At 42.4% G+C, this 16,149-nt stretch overlaps 1 protein-coding gene across 1 annotated transcript; it reads right to left on the reverse strand.

Moving 5' to 3' along the window:
• Nucleotides 1-550: 550 nt before the first annotated feature.
• KRT23 (keratin 23) lies at nt 551-15,014 on the reverse strand. Its single transcript, XM_008055826.1, has 9 exons — nt 14,718-15,014; nt 13,615-14,363; nt 7,176-7,258; nt 6,343-6,499; nt 4,661-4,822; nt 4,423-4,545; nt 3,230-3,450; nt 2,351-2,382; nt 551-933 (listed from the first exon to the last, which is right to left on the reverse strand). Exons 2-9 carry the CDS (start codon nt 14,011-14,013, stop codon nt 839-841), a joined length of 1,272 nt encoding a protein of 423 aa, XP_008054017.1. The 5' UTR covers nt 14,014-14,363; nt 14,718-15,014; the 3' UTR covers nt 551-838.
• Between the last annotated feature and the right edge of the window lie 1,135 nt (nt 15,015-16,149).

The raw sequence follows: 16,149 nt of genomic DNA on the forward strand, positions 1-16,149 counted from the left end.
AGTGGCCACTGCACTCCAGTCTGGGCAACAGAGTGAGACTCCAACTAAAAAAAAAAAAATAGTCTCAGTGGTGTAGTCACCTACTACAGCTCAACATAATACTCTGGATCCTAATATTTGCAGTGTGGATTTTAGATAAGTCACTTCCCCTTTGGGGGTCTTAGTATCTGTCTGGAATGATGATTTTTAAAAATCTCCTTTTTACCTTTACATTTTTCTTTAGGACTTTCAGATGGTTTTTCTTTTTAAAAGTGAGGTAGAATTAATTTTGGCCACCTCACACTTCCATTGAAATTTTCTGGGGCCCCTTTTCTCTGTTTCTCTTTCTCCCTTCCTTCTGGCAGAAGTCTGGAGAGCAGACTCCTAAATTGTGTCTCACACCTAGGTTATGCGGTTTCAGGGTGACAACTCTGCCAAGTGTTTGACTGCTGTGGACATGTCTGAAGCAACGAGATCCCTCTAGATCCTTCAGGGACAATGCTCTGAGAACCCCTCATTAGGGTGAGACCTTGAGTTGTAGTCTTGCATTATGATACAAAAAAAGACATGGTGCAGTTGGTGTGGAGTTTTATTGACTACAAAACAGAAGTGTAATGATGGGAATCTGAACATTATAGTAGGGAAGTAGAACTTTAAACTCATACACTCATACTTTGATTCAAAAAGTACAGTACATTAAGAGCATTATGGGAAGTCTGGTGAGATGATTACAGAGAAAAATGTAAAAGTTTCTGAGTCTGATAACTCCAAGGACACCTTTTAGGCCTTATTCATTAGTGTCTGGCAAGGACTTTTCATTGGGGGAAAATCGTCTTTACAATAGGCAGAAACTTTGGTCTCACATGTATTTTGGGATCTCATTCACTTGAGAAAGAACTATCCTTCCATTGACGCTCTCCTGTGTGATGGCCTTGATCTTTGGAGCTGCAGACGCTGAGAAAAAGAGCACGGAAGAGATCACTGCCATGCTCTCTCCACCACCTGAACTGTTCTTAGTTTCAATTCCCTGCCCTCAGTCCTGAAGGCTTTTCATGCCTTCCAAAATGATCACCAAGCAGTATGGCCGGCTTTGTGGTAGTAAAAAGGGATCTCATCAAAGAGGGTTTTTCCTCCTACTCTCTAGGAGATAAAGGGCCCTGAGTAGTGTCACTGTAAGGAGATTAAGACCTTTATTTTAGGTGTGCCTGATGCAGAATTTAATCTCTGACCACAACCACTCAACAAGCCCATTGTGTACGTGTGGCTTTTGTGACACGTGCACCACAGAGTCTATGACCTGAGGGAGCACTAAATGCCACTTGTGGCACCTTGTTTTAAGACCTAGAAGGTGTGCTGCATGAGGGTTGGGTAAGAAGCCAGGGATGTTTGTTGTGACTGTTTTCAAAGATATGACTTATTTGAACAAGTGCCTTGTTGATACATCAGTAAACCAATTTTAGACCACAGGGAAAAATTGAAGTCATTGACAGAGATATAAGAGAGAACTTTGTTAACAGCAAAGCTCCCCAACAGTAGATGGGGCCATCCCACTAAGTAATGGGTTCCCCATTCTCAGACATGTGAAAAGAGAACCTCACAGACCATCTGTCATATCTTGTGGAGGGATAGTGGTTAGATCAACTGTTCTGTGATGATTAAGCTAACACGGATTCTTTGAATCTCTAATGCCTTAGAACAGTTTTACTACTAAGTAATCAGAAAGTGCCACTTGTCCCAGACTGTGTCTCTTGGAACTTTTCTGTGAGATAAACGTAATCTGAGGAAATAAGTTTCCCAGCTCAAATGTATTTGGGAATACTGGATTAAACAAAGGAAGACTTTTGTCACTGTTTATCTTTCTTGTTCCTTTTCTTTATCAAAGCAGAACTTGTTCTATCTCTAACAGCCCAAAACGTGACATGACTGTTAAAGAGGATAATGGCACATAGTATTTCCAATGTTATCTGGACATAGAACACATCTGTCATAATACACTATTTGAGTCTCTTGGAATACTAGTGTTTAACGGAATAGAGTTTGGGAAACGACATGAAATCATGTCTCTTAATTTCCCAGGGGTTTAATAAACAGACTACATTACTTAATAGAGAACTAATACAATTAATTGTCATTTTAATCTTCTCTACTGCTTACAGAGAGCGTTCCTATATATTGAGGCCAATAATGAGAGTTCACTTCTTTTTATATTACCTAATTGGTTAATTGAAAATTTCTGGCCACTTGGGGGGTGAAATATATTTTGAACACATGACATTTGGGAATACACTAAAGATTATGATTACTGCAGAATGAAAAAACATACTGTTTCATTAAAAAATGGTTTAAAAGTGAAAATTTTGTTTGTTTTTACCTTTCATGCCCGACTTGGATTCTTCCATTGTCCTGCAAAAGAGATAAAGGTTAAAACTTACTGTAGTATTAGCAACAATCATAAAAACTTCTCAGAATGAACTAACTTCCTTTGCCTGCTTGTAAATTCTCACCTCTTTAATGAGGATAATTGTCAGAACTCAGTAGTCCCAAGGTCATGAGTTCATGGGAGAACACTCCTGGATCCAAAAGGCAGTGACCTGCTAACCCTAGGGTCAGGGGAAGTTCACCAAATCATCTTGTCCTTTTAGCTAGCTGCAGGATTTGCCTCTACCAGGATCCCTTCCCGGGTCTGGATCTCAAACCTGGGACCCCTGAGCTTCTGGCTTTTCAAAGTTTGATCCAAATATGTTCTATTTATGCATTGAAAAAAACTTCTAACCCTTTCTCTTGGGTCATAGAATATATGTGCTTTTTATATAAATGGCCAGCTATTGTTATTTCCTGGGGTGGCCAGAAATATTTGATTGAAAATTTAGACAGCTCTTATGAATCTCTTACAGCTGATAGGCTAAAACATTCCCCTTGCCTTCTTTTTTTTGTTTTCAGCCAAAATTCTGTGTATTCCTACTGAGAAACACAATAGTCAAAACCTTCTTAGTTGCTTCTCTCAGGCAATATTAACATACTTGTTTTAAATGGTCTAACTCCAAGTCTCATTGTCCTGGGAGTATGAGCTAATTAATTCATATTCGCTGCTTAATAAAACACAACCTCATGTAGATACCTTTTGGAGGAATTTGGAATGAAGCTTTCTTTCTCTATTGCTAATTGCTAACAGAACCCACAGGATATACGAATACACCCACCAGAGCCAGATGCCCACTGCACCCTCCCCTTGGGCCAGACTTTGCCTTACCCTTCGCTGTCTCCCTCCAGGAGCTGGCGGTAAGTGGAGATTTCCTTCTCTAGGTGGGTTTTCATGCCCAGGAGCGCCTCGTACTCTTTGATCTGACGCTCCAGGTCATGGTGTATCTGTGTCAGTTCCTCCTCATAGTGGGAGATGATCTCTTGCATGTCCTGGAGCTGGTAGGCGTACCGAGACTGAGTCTCTGATAACATGTTTTCCAAAGCAGATTTCTGCAAGAGGAAATGATATTTCGTTTGCTCATTGACTGATGGCCTGATTGAGTCAATGACACGTGCTTGTTGAGTACTTATCATATGCTGACCACTCGGTTGGGTGTCTTGGTGGCTACCAGGGACAACAACATGAGAAATAGAATGACATAGGTTTGGGGCTTGGGCAGTCAGGAGTTGAGCAGTGTTGGGACTTGGGAAGCCCATTTTCTGGGCATAAAACCATTGTTATCAGGGAGCTCTTGGCAACTCTGTTGCACTCGTTAGCATTTATTGTCTTTGCTACTCATTTGGGATGGGGCAACCGCTGCTCTGAAGTGTTCTTTACCTCCTTTTGATTACTTTTCGTGGACAAAGGGAATCTAATGATAGATGAATGAATGAATTTATTGAATCTTGAATGCTTATGACATTTGTATTTTCCTGAAACATGAAGATGATAGAAATGACTTGGACACAAGAACTTATAGTTCTTTGGGTGACAAGACACATATATAATGAACAGAGTAGTACTTTGGAGTTAGCCAGGCCTGGATTGGCCACCTACCATGTTGGCACCAGAATTTCTCTGTATAGGGGTTTGAGGGGCAGCCTAGTTGTAAGTGAAGAGGACACTGATAGAGAGCATGGAAGTCTAGAACCTTCCCAAACATCACATGGTTTCACCACTGCTCACTTACTAGCTGTATGACCTTGTCCAATTTACTAAACTGTTGAAGATTTGGTTTCCTCATCTCTAAAACGAGGACACAGTAAGACCTACCTGGAAAGTAATATGAGGATTAACGACATTTGATGTGCCTGGCACCCTCTGGACACTTGATTCATGGTGGTTTTTATTAGCATTTCCGTGATGAACAACTTGGATGGAACGTGGAGAGTGAGAGATGTCCCAAGGGTGCTGGTGAGTTAGTTGGGGCCCAGGAGAGAGATCAAGGAAGGCTCTGTGGGTTTTTCCCAGCCCTGACTCACCTTGCTGTGCTGCGTCTGCAGGTCAATCTCCAGGGCCTGGAACGTACGTTTCAGCTCGTGGATGTCACCTTGGCTGGTCTGCACAGCAGCCGGAGTGGCCACCTCCTGGGACACGGCTGCTGACTGTGAGACCAAGCAAGGCAGAGAGAGGCATCAGCATTGGGACACCATGGAAACGCAGGATTTAGAAGTTCGGACCCCAAGTAAATGCAGCCTTTGGAAGTTCGGAAGTTTTTACCTGCTCTTTATACCAAGTGTCCAAGTCTCGATGCTTCCTCTTTATTATAAACTCATATTCCTGCCTCATTTCCTCCAGGACCTTAATCAGATCCTCCCCTGGAGTTGTATCCACCTTCACATTGACCTTGAAGTCATTTGGCACATGATGCTCTTTCAATTCCTGTTTAATAACAAAGCAAGAAAATGAGCCGGCTGTGACAACCAGGAGGCTGGATTGCTGTGTTGGTTGGCAGCAGTAAATGAATTTTTTAAAAAATTCAGCTTGGCTGCACTCGGTGGCTCAGCCTGTATTCCAAGCATTTTGAGAGGCTGAGGCGAGTGGCTTGCCTGAGCCTGAGGGTTCGAGACCAGCCCAGCAACTTGATGAAACCTTGTTTCTACAATAAACAGAAAATTAGCTGGGCATGGTAGCATGTGCCTGTCACTCCAGCTACTTGGAAAGCTGAGGCGGAAGGATCGCCAAGCAGGTCGACGCTGGAGTGGCTGTGAGTATGCCACTGCATTCCAGCCTGGGTAACAGAGTGAGACTCCAACTCAAAAAAAAAAAAAAAAAAAAAATTCAGCTTATGTGGTTGCTATGCTTTCACTGGTTTGTTTTGGTTTCTCAGTTGTCACTTGTGGATGGCCAAACATTATATGCCTTTTTTCTGTCATAATTTTATAAAACAAAGGCTAGCACAAGCAGGTAATCAAATGGCCTCTGTGATTACTGACTTAATCCCTGGCTGAAAATATTTCAGAAAGAATTAAGCTTACAAAGTGTGTAAAGTCCTCTCTAGCTGCTATTCATTGATGAAGCAACTACGCTATTAAGCAGTTGAACCTTCGCAGTGATAGGCAATGTTTTTGGGAAGCCATTCAGTAAACAAAAGTCAGAAGGTGAAGAGGCTTTCAAAATCTTGTCAATGGCTTATGACTCTCTAGGGCTGACTCCCATAGGAGCAACCACAGGAAAGGTTTAATTAACAATCATTGTCTAACCAGCTATTTAGACACCAGCCTCTTTGATGTTCAGAAGCAATTTTGTTTGTCTAAAATGGGAATTGTTTTTCTATCGTTTTATGAGTGTCAGAGACGGATGGTAACTCTTTGAAAGTAAGTTTTATGCTTCTGGAAATTAGAATTCTTAATTTTTACCACTAGTCACGTTTATCTTGGTTGGTAGCAGATTCTTTTTATTCTATTACATCCTAATTTGCTGCACTCTGACTCAGTAAAGAAAGTTCAATCTCATGCTATTATTATTATTATATATAATATTTTTGAGACAGGGTCTCACTATGTTGCCCAGGCTGATCTCGAACTCCTGGTCTCAAGTGATCCTTCTGCCTCGACCTCCCAAAGTGCTAGGATTACAGGCATGAACCACTATGCCTGGCTTCACACATTTATTCTTAGAGCATCATACGTACAAACACATCTAGGTAAACATTGTGTGTTAACAAAACTGTTGGCCAATTCATTGTGAATTATGATTGCGTTTTGGTTGTTGTATTTCACTTGTGAGTAGATAAACTTGAAATTGGAGAAACTAGCTATTTCTATGTTTTTAATGGTTACTTAGGTTGAAGGACAACAGGAATGACGTCCAGATGGTAGTGTCATCTATAGTGTGACCCTGAAACAAACAGGCTGAGAGCTGTGCTCACCTCTGGGAATTCCCGGGGGGTGGGGTCCTACCTGTTCGTGACGCTTCTTCATGAGGATGAGCTCTTTCCTCAGTCCCTCCACCTCCTGTTCCAGGTCTGTTGTGACAATGGTTAGATTGTCCAAGGTCTTTCGGAGGCCCTCAACCTCAATTTCCAAATCTTTCTTAAAGGAGTGTTCATTTTCATACCTTTGGTTAGAAGGAAGAGAAGAGTGCACCTGCCATTGGAAGGTCATGGTCTTTGAAAGGATGCATCTTATTTTAGAGGTGACTCTCTTACTTTTTAGGTTTAACAAGAGTGAATAAATACATGCAGGATGTACTTATATGTCTGTTTCATGCTATGCTTTTCTATGATGGTGACTCAATGTCAAATTTTAAATTGAATAGGGAGGATAGAACAATAATAACTATGCACCCATCACCTAGACTTAGCAACCATATTTATTTTGCCATATTAGTTTTATCTATATTCATTACTAGTGTATTTCAGAGTAAATTATAGACATGATGACACTTCACCACTAAATACTTGGGAATGCATCTTTTAAGAAAGGGATTTTTCCTGAATAAACATAATAACATTATCGCACCTAAATTAGTAATAACTCTTTAAAATGTCATTTAATTCTTGACGCACATTCAAATTTCCTTGTACTATAAAATATGTTTTATATCTGGTTTGTTAAGTTAGAATCCATTCAAGGGTCACACATTAAGTTTTTGGTTGTTATGTCTTTTAAGTATAAGATTTTTAGATATGGGTAATAGCAAGATGAGGCTTTTTGTTTTTGTTTTGTTTTTTGGGTTTTTTGGCAAAGAAAACAAACAAAAAACCCCATAACCCTGTGAAGAAGGAACCTACTTGAGGCTGAAGTCATTCACTGCCATCTGGGCATTGTCAATGAGAACAGTAATCCGAGCATTGGCCATTTTACCATCCACGATCTGCAAAACATGTGCCGAGAGTTATTTTAGTTGGACACACTCACACCGGACAGTTGCATCTCATTTCTGTCCCCTAATTTCCTGGGTATTCGACTCGTCAGCATAGACAATCTCTTTTTCTGGCAGTGAAATAATGAATAACCAAATAAGTAAGTATTTATCGAGCATATACTAGGTTCAAAGCACTGAGTGGTTTTATATAAATCTAAGTGGTTTTATGTTAATTGATAAGACTGCTGGAAGAATTACATAGGAAAAGGAAGGACAGAAATTGTTCAAAATGCCTTCTAACTTCGTGTTATGAGCATGCCGTAATGTTCTGCTTAAGCTCATCTACATCTGAAGATGTTAAAAAGACTTTAGGTTATTGTGAATATTAGTCCAGCTCTCCAAAAGAACAATTGTTAATATTTTAGATGAACATATTTCTTCCTTATGATAGCATTCATGTTTTCCAATCCTTGTTACTGAGCAAAGTTGACAAACTAATTTTTTTAATATTATTTATTCATTTTTTTTGAATTGGAGTCTCACTCTGTCACCCAGGCTGGAGGGCAGTGGCACACTCCCAGCCACCGCAGCCTTGACCTGCTGGGCTCAAGCAACCCTTCCGCTTCAGTCTTCCAAGTAGCTGGAACTACAGACGTGCGCCACCATGTCCGGCTAGTTTTTGTGATTTATTGTAGAGATGCAGTCTCGCCAAGTTACCCAGGTTGGTCTCAAATCCAAGAGTTCAGGAAGTCCTCTCAACTTGGCCTCCCAAAGTGCTGGGATTATAGGCATGAGCCACCGTGCCCGGCCAACAAACTAATTTTAAACGAATGCTGTAATCATCATCACATAACATGATTTTATTTTGCCCAAAGTGACTATAGTCATGCCCATAACTTATAGGTATGTGTATGTGTTTGTAACTTATTCCATGGTGAGAATGCTCCAATTGTAGCAATTAAAATATTAACATAAATAATTATTTATCATCAAATGAAGCTGCTTAATAAGCTAAACACTTTCCCTGGGTGTTTATATAATTTTTTACTTCAAAAAGAAAAATATTGTTGAAAGCCTGAACAGTTGCGTACGCACTTAGGATTTGTAAATACCTGCAAGTATGTTATTCTCAGATAAATAGCCCACATTTGATGTATGTCACTGCCTTCAGGAAAATGTAGTGGAAGAGGTCTCACTGTCCAAAGTATAATACCACTTTTGTGCCAAGTGTTGTGCTGACCTAGAAATGGGGAGCTTCTTTTTGGTTCTGACTCTGCTCCTGACCATCCCTGAGGACATGAATTGTTCACTTCACTCCCTGGGCTTCAGTTTCATTACTTGCTAAAGAAGGAGGTTGTACTACAAACAGGCTACCTTGGAGGTCTTAGCTCTAAACTTCTGTAATTTTGTTAGTGTCAGAGAATCTTGTGACATTCCCATTGTATTTATACAGCTAATTCCTTTATTTAGAATGGATTTTCTCAGGACAAAGCTATACCTCAGTACAAAGGCACCTTTTAAAAAATCTGGTCCTATTTAAAGCTCTACTGATTACATGGAATTTGGTATCATGAATGCACAATAGCAGGATTCAGAGGTGGCATAGATGCTGGGCCTGGAACTCAAAGAGCAAGGCCTGGGATCCCGCCCCAGCCCTCCTTGACCGAGTGAGCTCTGGCTGAGTCTCAGTTTCTTCATTCACAAAATGGCAATAATAACTGTCACTTCATCAATGAGCTATGAGATTTAGGAGAGATTAAATGAACTAATGTTATAGCATATTCTTGGCATGTTATAGACACTGAAAAGTTACTTGAAACTGAATTAATTCAGAAAAATATAAATTATACAAATTTCTAGTACTTTTGTAATTAGGTCTGCATTGGATACATCCCCAGACTTTATTTTATTTTATTTTTTTAGCCAGGGGTCTTACTCTGTTGCCCAGGCTGGAGTGTGGTGGCACAATCACGGTTTACCATAGCTCCCACCTCCTAGGCTCAGGTGACTCTCCTGATTCAGTGCCTTGTGTAGCTGTGACTACAGGTGTGGGCCACTATGGCTGGCTAATTTTTTGATTTATGTTTTGGGTAGAGACAAACTCTCACTATATTTCCCAGGCTGGTCTAGAACTCCTGAGTTCAAGAAATCCTCTTGCCTTGGCCTCCCAAAATGCTGGGATTCCAGATGTCAGCCTGTGCCTGGCCACCAGGTTTTCTATGTTGAGAAGCATCCTCAAAGTTTTGCTGTTTGTAGTGGGAGATAGCAGGGCTGGCCACTCCTGCCCAATTCTTCCTTCCCTTTGTGGAATTCCAAATGGTACTATGGCTTCTTCTTGGCTCTCAAAAAGGGTGTCACAGGTATGTCCTTATCTCCTCTCTACAGTGCGGCTTAGGGGCATTCTTACCAATACTTCCCCCTCCCCAGGGCCCCTTTTTCTTTGCATTATCTAAGCACATGCAAAATGAAAAGTAGCTTTATCCCCCAAATCCTGGGGACACCTGGGGTCAGCCTCACTCACTTGGGTATTTGACACATACTATGTGGTGTTGATTGACATCCAAAGAAAGCTTGCACTATATACACCATGGAATCGGAAAGTCAGAAGTACTCCCTGTGGGCTGATTTGGCTTTTCTGAGTTAGATTGATAACCTATCCATTGCAAAGCCCACCTCAAGTGTGGTTCTCCCAGTCAGTGTTCTCATAGCATATGCGTGAGAGTTCTGAAATGTGTTTGATACAGAGCACATTTTAAACAATTTTCCAAGGCTGGGGGGCAGTGGCTGACACCTGTAATCCTAGCACTTTGGGAGCCAAGGCTGGAGGACTGCTTGAGCCCAGGACTTCAAGACCAGCTTAGGCAACATCACGAGACCTAGTCCAAAAACAAAAAAAAATCAGCCAGGTGTGGTGGCACGCATCTGTGGTCTCAGCTACTTGGGAGGCTGAGTTGGAAGGATCACCTGAGGCAAGGAGGTTGAGGCTGCAGCGAACCGTGTTAATGCCACTGCTCTCCAGCCTGGGCGACAGAGCAAGACTCCAACTCAAACAAACAAACAAACAAACAAACAATTCTTGGGCTTACTTGATACAGTATTATTATACAGTCACTATTTCTGAGACAGCTTTTATGGTCATAAATGAATTAAGATGAATTGAGAAATAAAATACGAGGTACAGTTTTTATACTGAATGCTATAATTAATCACCTGGTTTCTCCTCAAGGCCCTGAGTTGGTTCCCTTAAAACCGAGTTGGTACATTAGTGCAGCATGGCTGCTTCAGGGTGTTTGTCCTCCTACCACAGAGAGGGAACAATTTTTTTTTTTTGAGTTGGAGTCTCACTCTGTCACCCAGACTGGAGTGCAGTGGCTGCTCCCGGCCACCGCAGCCTCGACCTGCTGGGCTCCGGCGACCCTTCCACCTCAGCCTTCCAAGTAGCCGGAATTACAGGCATGTGCTACCATGCCCGGCTGATTTTTTGATTTATTATAGAGATGAGGTCTCACTGCCCAGGCGGGTCTCAAACCCGCGGGCTCAGGCAATCCACTCACCTCAGCCTCCCAAAGGCGCAGGCGGGATTACAGGCTGAGCCACCGAGCCCGGCGAGAGGGAACAATTTTGACTGTAGACCAAAATGCCAAATATAGTGCTATTAAGAATCATTCAAGGAATTGTACTTATAATACTCAATGACTATTTCTAATTCTGTATTTCAAAAGGATGAGATTGATTTTTGAACTCCATTTCTTATGAACGATTTTGAGTAACATTTAACATCTCTAAAGTGAGGGTAGGGGAGAGCTGTGTCTACTCAGAGCATTTCATCAAGACCCAGGGAGGACCAGTCCAGGTCACTGTGGGACTTCTTTGGGTCTCTGTTTTCTCACCTGCAAATGATACACAGTCTCATGTTAAATAGTTGCTTTCTTTTCAAATGTAGAGAAATGCAGCATCTGGAGTAAAAATCCAGAAAAGACTGAACTTTGAAGCCAAAGAAGCTTCCTATTTAATCTCAAAACCCAGAATCCTGGGCCATCTGGAGGGTAAGTTTCCCCACCCCCAATAATTGTACCCACTTACTTTTCTCAATTCTGTTCCAAATAACTTGGACAACCACTCAGTCCCAGTCTCCTTATGTATAAATTGGGGATTAAAAACACCTGCTTCACAGAGTTGTAAGAATTAAATATGTGTTGCATAATTAATAATGCAGATGTAGCATGTCATTTTTATTAATAATGTGTCACTTTTGTATGAGGTGGGCTTGTCAGCACCAGGCCGTAGGGGAATTTACAAGGTCATTGGAAACAGACCTGAGTTCCATCCCACCTCTGCCTCTTGCTGGTGGTGTCTGGTGGCTATTTCTTTTTTCTTTTCTTTTTTTGAGTTAGAGTCCCACTCTGTCACCCAGGCTGGAGTGCAGTGGCATGCTCATAGCAACCCCAGCTAGGATCAGGTGATCCTTCCACCTCAGTCTTCCAAGTAACCAGAACTACAGGCATGCGCTACCACGCCCGGCTAATTTTTTGTAGAACCGAGGTCTCACCAAGTTGCTCAGGCAATCCACTCGCCTTGGCCTCCCAAAGTGTTGGGACTACAAGCTTGAACAACTGCACCCTGCCCTGGTAGCTATTTCAGTTTTGTGAGCTTCAGTTTCCTTGTTGTGAGAATTAAATCGAATGTTATAGAACTTTTCTGTCATTGCAGAAAGTTCTTGGGCAACACTGATTAAACATCCAATGTGATGTCTGGGCATATAATAAGTGCTCAATAAACGTTCCCCATCCTTTCCCCCTTTCTTTGTTTCTCTCTTCGGCTGGTGCATAAATTATTTAACCAGGTCTAACCACACATTTTTGTTTTCTTGGGAGTCTTGTTTTCAGCACTCTACCTGCAAAAATCTTCTATTCTTTCCTTTCTAAAACCAAAGCAACTTTATTAGACAAAAAAATATGATGAGGACAGTTGAGTCACCTTGTTTTTTTTCATAAAGGCAAGCATGCACTGTATAGTTAAAGCAATTACACAGTCAGTTATTAGGTTGATTATTCAATAATTAGGGTTCATTATGAGGACAGATTTTTATTATCTTGATTGGTCTTTCCTACATTCAAGCAAGAAAGACTGAGTATTGTGAAATGATGTGGTACACATATTGGAAACCTGTGATGCCCTTTCTAGGTAGGTTAAATCATGATCTTACAGGGAATTTGCTGGGACTGCTTTATGTAAGAGGGAAGTTAGCTTTTAAAAATAGCCTACCAGATGGCTGGATTCCCTCTACTTCTTGCTAATATTGTGAGATGTCCCAGAAGGTATGATCCTAACTTTTTTGATTAAAAATTTATTTATTTAAAGTTATTATTATTTTTGAGTTGGAGTGTCACTGTGTCACCCAGTCTGGAGTGCAGTAGCATGCTCACGGCTATTGTAGTCTCAACTTGCTGGGCTCAGGTGATCCTTCTGTCTCAGCCTTCCAAGTAGCTGGAACCACAGGTGTGCGCCACCATATCTGGCTAATCTTTTGATTTATTATAGAGGCAAGGTCATGCTAAGTTGCCCAGGCTGGTCTTGAACCCCTGGGCTCAGGCAATCCTCTGGCCTCCATCTCCTAGAGTGTTGGAAGTACAGGTGTGAGCCACTACACCTGACAAATTTTTTTTTTTAAGAATATTTTCACAACCCCTCTTAACTCTCAGATCCTAAAAATTGTGCTCATTTTATTATTCTTTTTCTAGCAACAGGTCATTCTTAGAACTGTGAGCAAGTTTATCTTCTAGCAACTTTCAAAAAGAAATATCTAGGAGTGTCCTGATGATTTATCTACTACTGGAGTGACAACTTTCAGGCGTAATCTCTAAAATAGTAAAAGTCAGTCTTCTGTTGATGGATAACCACACTGTTGCCAGGACTTTGAGGTAGAGCAGACCTGATGTAATGAGAAAGCAAACATTCTCTTATGCCTCCTGCACAGAGCATGTAACATGAAAGCTGGCACTTACCATGACTAGGGCATCGTTGGTTCATAAGTGATACCAAACAGCAGCTGGTTGTCTCACATTTTAAAGATTTTTTTGGCGTGTGAAAAATCAGGCAGTCCCATTTTTTAAAATAGCCTACAGCACTTCTGTCACCTTTTCTGAATTCTTTTTCTACATAATTTATGTATAGAAGATTAATGACACAAAACAGACTTGCCCAAGTCCACATTTAAGAAATAATAAGAAAGTCTCTGCAAAAACCTTTGTGCACAACGACTTTTGCCATTTTCCTGGAAATTGACTTCTGTGCTGATTTTTCCTTCCGAGTGTCCCCTGGCTGTGTGGCCCCATCTCGAGCTCCAGGGTCACCCAGCATCTTACCTGTTCCTGTAGATGGCCGATGCTTTCCTCGTATTGGGAGTAATCCTTCTTACTGCCAGGATCTCTCTGCTGGTGCCACTTCAGGATGCAATTTTCCAGTTTCACGTTGGCCTCCTCCAGGGCGCGCACCTTGTCCAGGTAGGAGGCCAACCGATCATTGAGGTTCTGCATGGTGGCCTTTCCATTTCCGCCCAGGAGGGAGCTGCCTCTTCCAGACCCCCAAGACCCTCCGGAGGGTGGGCAACTTGGCGTGGTGAAGGAAAGGGAGATGCGAACACCTCCTGCGCCACCATGGACACTGGGAGCCCGGGGGAAGCTCCTGGGCCAGGCCCAGCCACCGCTGCCGGTGCCATGGCGGGAGGCCAAGTGCGTCTGGCTTAAGCTGTGGCTGGAGTTCATGGTCCCATCTGTGTTTGGGGCAGCGCTGGGCTCTGCTCCACTCCCTGGCACAGCCGAACTGAGCCGCCCCAGACTGCCTTGGATGGTTTTATGCCCTTTGCTGTGGGAGTTCCCTTCGCTGACAATTGTACCAACAAGATCATATCATTGTGCAACATGTGTTTCCTCTTGGTCAATCCAGAAGTGCCCCCGGGCCTTCACACGTTGCTGTTGTTTAGAGCCACATCAGTCTGACAGTTTGCTTCTTCCCTTCTGCTTGCAACTGGGAGGTGTGGCCCACGACAGCAGGTGGGTGTTCTGTCTCAGGTGTCCTTCTGATCTCGCCGTGGAATTTTTTCATTGTCATTTATCTGAAAAGGGTCAGATTAAAGTCTACAAAAAGGGTTACTTGGTGTGACATAGATTTCCTTTTTAAAAAACAGATGAACACACAGAGACGCATTGCTTCCCCTCTCTCCCAAAAAACAAGCCTCAGCTTTAAAGTGAGAGTGGGTGGTATTAGGGGGAGGCTTGTGAGGAAGGAGTCAGCTCAGAACAGCCTCCTGGGGCCTGGGATAAAACTGCTTGTGCTGAGGAAATAGAGAAGGTTCTGAATATCAGATTCCTCTGTGGCAGTGGCTGTTTGATGGAAAGTAATTTCAAAGGACTCACTCTTAAGAACAAACCTTCAATTATAGTTATAATTAATTAATTAATAACCGAGCCTTCCACTTTCAGAGCACCTTTCATCCCAGCACACCTCAAAACCAAACAACCCCGGCCTGAGCTCAGGACTCCTCTTGGTCTGTGGGAAGACTGCGGCCGTGGTGAGTGGCCCTGTCCCCTGTTGAGTCCCGCAATGGCTGGGTCCTGGGTGTCTGTGACCTGCAGAGGGATGGTGGAAAACAGGAAATGTGCCATGGGTTGTCAAATGTGCTTGATGAATCTTATACTTCACCTGCCAAGGTAAAGGTTAAGCATGAATAAAGAAGTAGTCTGGGGGCGGGAGCCACGTGCTGGTTACTGGCAGCTGGATTTAAAGAGGACCTAGACATAAAATGTCAGCGTAGGAAGGGCCGTCAACCTTCCTGGTTCCGAGACTCTAATTTGACAGATGAGGGAGACTGAGGGTTATAGGGAAGAAGGGGGTATGAGGAGGACAAACTGTGGGCTAGTGGCAGCACTGTTATCTTGAGTTGAATATTGATGAGTCCTGTTCAACAGTGGTCCCCAACATTTTTGGCATCAGAGACTAGTTTTGTGGAAGACAATTTTTCCATGGACCAGGGTAGGGGATGGTTTGGGGATGATCCAAATGCATAACATTTACTGTGCACTTTATTTCTATTATTACATTGCAATATATAATGAGATAATTATACAATTCACCATTAAAAAAAGAGGCATGGATGGAAGTGGTAAATAAAACAATGGGCAGGCCACTCGCAGACTAAAATAAGTGTTGGGTTCTGACTTAACTGAAGTATATCAACTCACTTGCCACTCATGGATAGGGTTCTGATATGAGTCTGCAAGCAATTGATTTATTATGTTCTCTGTGCAGTCAAACCTCACTGCTAATGTTCATCTGTATTTGCAACTGCTCCCCACCACTAGCATCACCACCGCACCTCAGATCATCAGGTATTAGAGTCTCATAAGAAGTGTGCAACCTAGATCCCTCGTATGTGCAGTTCACTAGAGAGTTCGTGCTCCTATGAGAATGTAATTCCGCTGCTGATCTGACAGTAAGCAGAGCACAGGTGGTAATGCCAGTGATGGGGAGCAACTGTGCACACAGATGAAACTTTGCTCACTCACCCGCTGCTCACCTCCTGCTGTGTGTCTTGGTTCCTAACGGGTACTGATCTGTGGCCTGGGGGTTGGAACCCCTGCTGAACATTACATCTCTTTCATAATGATAATGGGACTGATCAGTTGACATAGCTCTTTGATATTCTTTATTTAATCCTCACAACAATTCTTAATGTAGCCAGGTAAGAGGTGTTGTCCCCATTCTGCAGATAAAGGATCAGGGGCTCACAGAGGCAAATCATGTGGTGCTGATTTGCATGTCATGGAGCACACTGATTCGTAGGTGTCACTGTCTGTGCAGTCTCCTGTGTCTGAAAAGTCACCAATCCCTGTTTCCTTTGT

The sequence above is a fragment of the Carlito syrichta genome, unplaced genomic scaffold (assembly GCF_000164805.1).
Source record: "Carlito syrichta isolate Samal-C Ts95f unplaced genomic scaffold, Tarsius_syrichta-2.0.1 Scaffold301957, whole genome shotgun sequence".
Classification (NCBI taxonomy): domain Eukaryota; kingdom Metazoa; phylum Chordata; class Mammalia; order Primates; family Tarsiidae; genus Carlito; species Carlito syrichta.